This window comes from Scyliorhinus canicula, unplaced genomic scaffold (genome assembly GCF_902713615.1).
Source record: "Scyliorhinus canicula unplaced genomic scaffold, sScyCan1.1, whole genome shotgun sequence".
NCBI classification, from domain to species: Eukaryota; Metazoa; Chordata; class Chondrichthyes; order Carcharhiniformes; family Scyliorhinidae; genus Scyliorhinus; species Scyliorhinus canicula.
This window is the reverse complement of record NW_024055476.1, coordinates 123,010-129,009: the sequence shown is the minus strand read 5'-3', so window position 1 is coordinate 129,009 and position 6,000 is coordinate 123,010. Positions and strand designations below refer to the sequence as shown.

At 44.9% G+C, this 6,000-nt stretch overlaps 1 protein-coding gene across 1 annotated transcript; it reads right to left on the bottom strand.

The window, feature by feature from the left end:
* Positions 1 to 404: 404 nt before the first annotated feature.
* LOC119959897 (probable G-protein coupled receptor 139) lies at positions 405 to 1,310 on the bottom strand. Its single transcript, XM_038787918.1, has one exon. The coding sequence runs from the start codon at positions 1,308 to 1,310 to the stop codon at positions 405 to 407; it is 906 nt and encodes a 301-aa protein (XP_038643846.1).
* Between the last annotated feature and the right edge of the window lie 4,690 nt (positions 1,311 to 6,000).

Below are 6,000 nucleotides of genomic sequence, written 5' to 3'. Positions count from 1 at the left end.
ACCTATTTTACGTTATCTGATCGAATAAAGTATCTTTAAACAACAAAAACAGGGGCCAGAGGTGGTCAAGGAGTGGGTGCGGGTGGGTGTAAAGTCCTTGTATATTGTAATCGCATCACATACCCTTGTCCATTGTACAATGTATGATATCAAAAACTGTAATATAAGCATTTTTTAAAAATTGTTACAGCTGCCATTGAACGTGCAGTGTGGTTTGTTCGACCACTCTTTGCCTGCTATTTCATATGTACCTCATGTTAATTCCGAAAGCTGGAGTATAAAATTGTCTTGCAAATAGTTTATTTTGTTCAGGAGCATGAAATAGTGTGGCTGTAACATCTTTGTAAACAAATATGATTTCAGATTCTGTCGACATCTAAGTATATTAATAGTCTTTAACATGATCATGAAGCACTGTTCAACCTAAAGCAACCAGTGATAATGGCGAAGGGAAAAATGAGAAACTTCTTCAGCTCATTTCGGAACTTGGTCTGCGCTACTGCATAGATGAAGGTGTTGTTGCAGGAACTGAGTAACTGAAGCATGTTGGTCGTTTCTTGAAAGATGAAGTGTGGGTCATTGAAATCCAGACCCGTGAAGTAGGCCTCACCTGTAACCCGAACGTATAGGAAATGTCCAACATATGTGACCCAGAGGAGGAGGAAGCTGAGCGAGATGGCGAAGAGCAGGACAATCGACTTCTTGCGGTTGGCTATCTCTGGATCTCCGTCACTCTCTGAGCCCTTGAGCCTCCTGCGGGCTCTGCTGGCCTCTACAATGTGCCTTACAGTCAGGGCGTTGAGCATCAGAATAAAGAAGAACGGAAGAAAGGGGGTTAATATGTGGTCGAGCCAGTCATAAGCTTGCCACGATGGGATAGTGTAATAGCTGGACTTAATATCACAGAACCAGGGAATCTCGTCCAATACGTACAAGGGCTGGTAGGTGAAGTAAAAAGGGATGTTCTTGACGTAGCTCAAGGTAATGACCATTCCTATGACCAGCAATGCAGTTTTCTCGGTGCAGTATCGGGTCTTCAGTCTCTGACAGCAGATGGATACAAAACGGTCGAAGGTGAAGGCCACGGTCAGCCAGACTGAACCATCACGGGTCGCATAAACGAGCACGGTGCTGACAGCGCATCCGGGGGTGATTGATAGGACGCTGTACCTAAAGTAAATGCCACCAATCCGGTTGAGGATAACAGCGGTGACCATGACAAGGAAATCAGTCACTGCTATCGCTACCAGGTAGTAGGTGATACAGCGAGAGAGTCCGCACCGTCCTCGGGATAGGATGATGATCGCCATCAAGTTGGCTGTAATAGAGAAAATAGAATGGCGTCACTGAGCAGACTCCAAAAACCAGCGACTCCCTGATACATTCCGCTACCGAAACCCTCCTGACCTGTCCATTTCGCACCTCCAGATTTCAATTATTCCAAAACCATTACTACTTGATGCAAATCCAATGCTGGATTAAACGTTTGTCAATTCATCAAATATCACAATCAGTCCCTGCAACAAACTCTGCTCTCTGGCCACTGGGTCGATTCCCGTGGCTGGCCATCCTCTAAAGTTAGAGACCATTTACAATATTCAAGTCTTGTTTGACGATGGGCTGAACTTCCAAACGCCCACATTCCCAAACCCGTCGGTCATAAGCACCGACACTGCATACTTCGACATTTCTCCACAGCCCATTTTATCGCCGGTCTGAAAGTCTGCCTTAGCTTAAGAGCTACTCAAACCCTTATTGACCACTTTCATATGTCTACCCTCCCAATTTGCATCGCCAGTGAACTCAACTGAAAGGGGCGGTACGGTAGCATAGTGGTTAGCACAGTTACTTCACAGCTCCAGGGTCTCAGGTTCCATTCCCGGCTTGGTTCACTGTCTGTGCAGAGTCTTCACATCCTCCACGTGTGTGCGTGGGTCTCCTCCAAGTGCTCCGGTTTCCTCCTACATTCCAAAGATGTTCAGGTTAAGTGGATTGGCCATGCGAAATTGCCCTTACGTGTCCAGGAAGGTTGGGTGGTGTTACTGGGTTATGGGGATACGGTGGAGGTGTGGGCTTGGGTGGGGTGCTCTTTCCAAGGGCCGGTGCAGATTCGATGGGCTGAATGGCCTCCTTGTGCACTGTAAATGTTATGATTCAATGATCCAAAACTGTTTTTCCTAATGAATAACGCATACCACATCCCGTTCAGCCATTGCAAATGGCCTTCGATCACAGCGCCAGGGCCCTGGGTTCAATTCTGACCTTGGGTTACTGTCTGTGTGGAGATTTTTAACTTTCTCCCTGTATCTGTCTGGTTTCCTCTGGGTGCCTCTCACAGCCCAACAATGTGCAGTTTAGCTGGATTGGCTATTCTAAATTGCCCCTCAGTGTCTAAAGCAGATGTGTAGGTTAGGTGAGGCTAAGGGGTTATTGGGAAAGCGGAGGGGACTGAGCCTGTGCGCAGTACTCTTTTCAGAGTTTGGCACATATTCGAATCGCCTCCATTTGAACTGATTCTATGATTGCCTAACAAAGCCTCATTTTCAGCATTCTCTTGATTGTTTCACTTACCTCATGTGGCTTACTAGACTAATCCCTCCCCATTCCTGTGCCATCCTGTAGCTCAATAACGATTTGTAGCAAATGTGTTGCACTGTTTAACAATATAACGTCCGTACAATGCTAAACATTCTAACTCATATTTCTGCAGTCTAATAAATAATTGTTCTATAAGTGTGAAGGGTAATTTATTGACTATTTATTGTCCTGCTCTGTAATACAAAATTAAGTGATGCACTCTAATATATCGTAATGCAATAAACCTTTCAGCACGATCCTTAAAGGGAAGAGTTAAGAAGATTCAGAAGAAAAATAAATATTGCAGTTGAGATTCCGCTCTTACCTGGGACCCCAATAATAGCGAGTGCCGGGTAATAAATGGCATAAAATGGTCCATTCGCTGGTCCATGCATCGTCTTTCAGGAACCAATTGAATTCTGCAAGGTGCACATACTAGGTCTGCAAGACTTCCAAATGGTCCCTCATTTATACCAGTGAGAGTCTCCAGAGGGGCAATTAAATTCCAACATGCCCTTTAGTTACAGATCGGTGATAAACAAATTAAGAGACGAGTCCATGCCTTTAATTTGTTCCCTGGGGTGAACTACTGACTGCAACTTTTGCGGTCCCTCCCAGCCCCAAGATAATTCTCTGCGCCTCCATCAATCAAAACACCTCTTCCTAACTCTGAGCTGAAGTCTGATCTCTGATAAAAATCTGTCTCTTTCAATATCTGACATATTGTGCTTTTAGTTGACGGATACTTTGACGTGGTTTACGTATTTGTAAGTGTTCTGGTGTTTAGTGCTGCATTGATACACAAATATTGAAATATATTTGCGAGGAAAGAACTTGAAATAATTAATCGCAAACATGGGCGTATGAGGTCGAGCCGATCGTAGGCAAATGCTGCACCGTGTGCACACAGCAGACCCCTTTGTTTATCCTCGGAAACCATCCATTCTGAAAGTGCCTTCAGATGTTCCAGTATGAATTTACAGTTTCTAGTGAAGAAACAATTGATAGCTGGCTGGTGGAATATTAATTCCGATAACATTGGGGCGAGTAATTACCGAGACATGACTCAGAGGCAATAACAAGAAGTGCAGTGAAAATGGAGGCACGATCCATAAAATCTGTAAATGAGCATTTTTCGGACAGTGGGCTGTGCAGGCAATATTACTGAATATATTTAAGAAGGAAATAGAACACTAAATGTGTCAAAGTGTGTGGAAAATGTGCTGGGGTATAGTTTTGATAGAGAACCCATTGTGATCACGTTGGATGGAGAAACTGGTTCGAAGGGCCGAATGGCCTTCTCCTACTACTATCTAAAATGTTTTCATATTTCGATGATGCATGGTGCTGTGTGGTATTACCTGAGATTGCACCTCGTAAACTACAGAGGCATTGTCTAGCTTAGTGTATCATTTCATTATAGTATGAAAACAAATTACTGCGGATGCTGCAATCTGAAACACAAGAGATAATGCTGGAAAATCTCAGCAGGTCTGGCAGCATCTATAGGGAGAGAAAAGAGCTAAAGTTTCGAGTCGAAAGACTCTTTGTCAAAGTAGTCATTGGACTCGAAACGTTAGCTCTTTTTTCTCCCTACAGATGATGTCAGACCTGCTGAGATTTTCCAGCATTTTCTCTTTTATTTCATTATAGTAGTATCAGTTACTGCTGTAACACACCATGCCACTGCTCATAGAACATAGAACAGTACAGCACAGAACAGGCCCTTCGGCCCTCAATGTTGTGCCGAGCCATGATCGCCCTACTCAAACCCACGTATCCACCCTATACCCGTAACCCAACAACCTCCCCCTTAACCCTACTTTTATTAGGACACCACGGGCAATTTAGCATGGGCAATCCACCTAACCCGCACATCTTTGGACTGTGGGAGGAAACCCACGCACACAAGGGGAGGACGTGCAGACTCCACACAGACAGTGACCCAGCCGGGAATCGAACCTGGGACCCTGGAGCTGTGAAGCATTTATGCGAACCACCATGCTACCCTGCTGCCCCTATCATATCGCACTTGATTTGGCCACTGTTTATACTACACTGTGTTATGTTGTTATTAATACTCCACGAGGGAGGCATGGTGGTGACAAGATCTAATGCAATATAAAAATACATATGGTCTTTATTTATAATTTTTCAGATCAAGTGGTAATTTAGCATGGCCAATTCACCTATCCTGCACATGTTTGGGTTGGGGTGAGGTCCACGCAGACACGCGGAGAATGTGCAAACTCTATACGGCAGTGGCCCCAGCGGTTCGAACCCAGGTCCTCGGCGCCGTGAGGTAGCAATGCTAACCACTGCGCCAGCATGTCGCCCTCGTGGAGTATCAATAACAACTGTCCCACCTGGACACCCAGGTCTCGTTGCACTTCCCAGTTTCCTAAACTGCCATCATTCAAAGACAAATCTGCCTTCTTCTCTTTGCCACCAAGGAGGGTAACCTCACATGTACAGTCGTTGAAGGTTGGCATGCAGGTACAGCAGGCGACGAGGAAAGCCTATGGTATTCTGGCCTTCAGATAGAGAAGGTTTGAGCATAGGAGGTGGGATTGCTTTCAACAGTTATATGGAGCCTTGGTGAGGCCGCACCTTGAGTATTGTGTGTAGTTTTAGTTTGAGGAAAGACATTCTTGCTTTTGAGCATGTCCAGCGAAAGTTCACCAGACTAATTTCCGGGATGGCAGAACTGACATATGAAGAAAGATTGGATCGACTGGGTTTGGACTCACTGGAGTTTAGAAGAAATGAAATGAAATGAAATGAAAATCGCTTATTGTCACAAGTAGACTTCAAATGAAGTTACTGTGAAAAGCTCCTAGTCGCCACATTCCGGCGCCTGTTCAGAATGAGAGGGGATCTCATAGAAACATATACAACATATAGAATCCTGGATACATATACAATCCTGATGGGCCTGCACGGGTTAGATGCGGGATGAATGTTCCCGATGTTGGGACTAGGGGTCACAGCCGATGAATAAAGAATGCGCCATTCAGGTCTGAGATGAGGCAGAACTTCTTCTCTTACAGAGTTGTCGACTTATTGAAGTCTCTGCCACAGAAAGCAGTGAGGGCCAGTTTGTTCGATATATTCAAGAGGGAGCTGGAAGTGGCCCTTGCGACTAAAGGGAGCGAGGGGAATGGAAAGAAAGTCGTAGTGTGAGATGGGATTTGCATTATCAGCCATGAACATTTGAATGGTGGTGCAGGCTCGAAGAATGGTCTGCTCCTGCACCAGTTTTCTGTGTTGATATATATGAGTAACCGAACAGAGGCAGATATGAAGTAGAAGAAATTTAAATACAGGATTGTGAGAAGATGGAACCTGTTGCCACATGGAGCTTGGAGCAGAGAGTATCGATACATTTATGGGAAGACTTGGAAATACTGGAAAGAGAACAGA

Bases quoted from the DNA above. Each gene is read 5' to 3' on its own strand.
- LOC119959897 (XM_038787918.1), bottom strand. From the start codon at position 1,310: ATGGCGATCATCATCCTATCCCGAGGACGGTGCGGACTCTCTCGCTGT.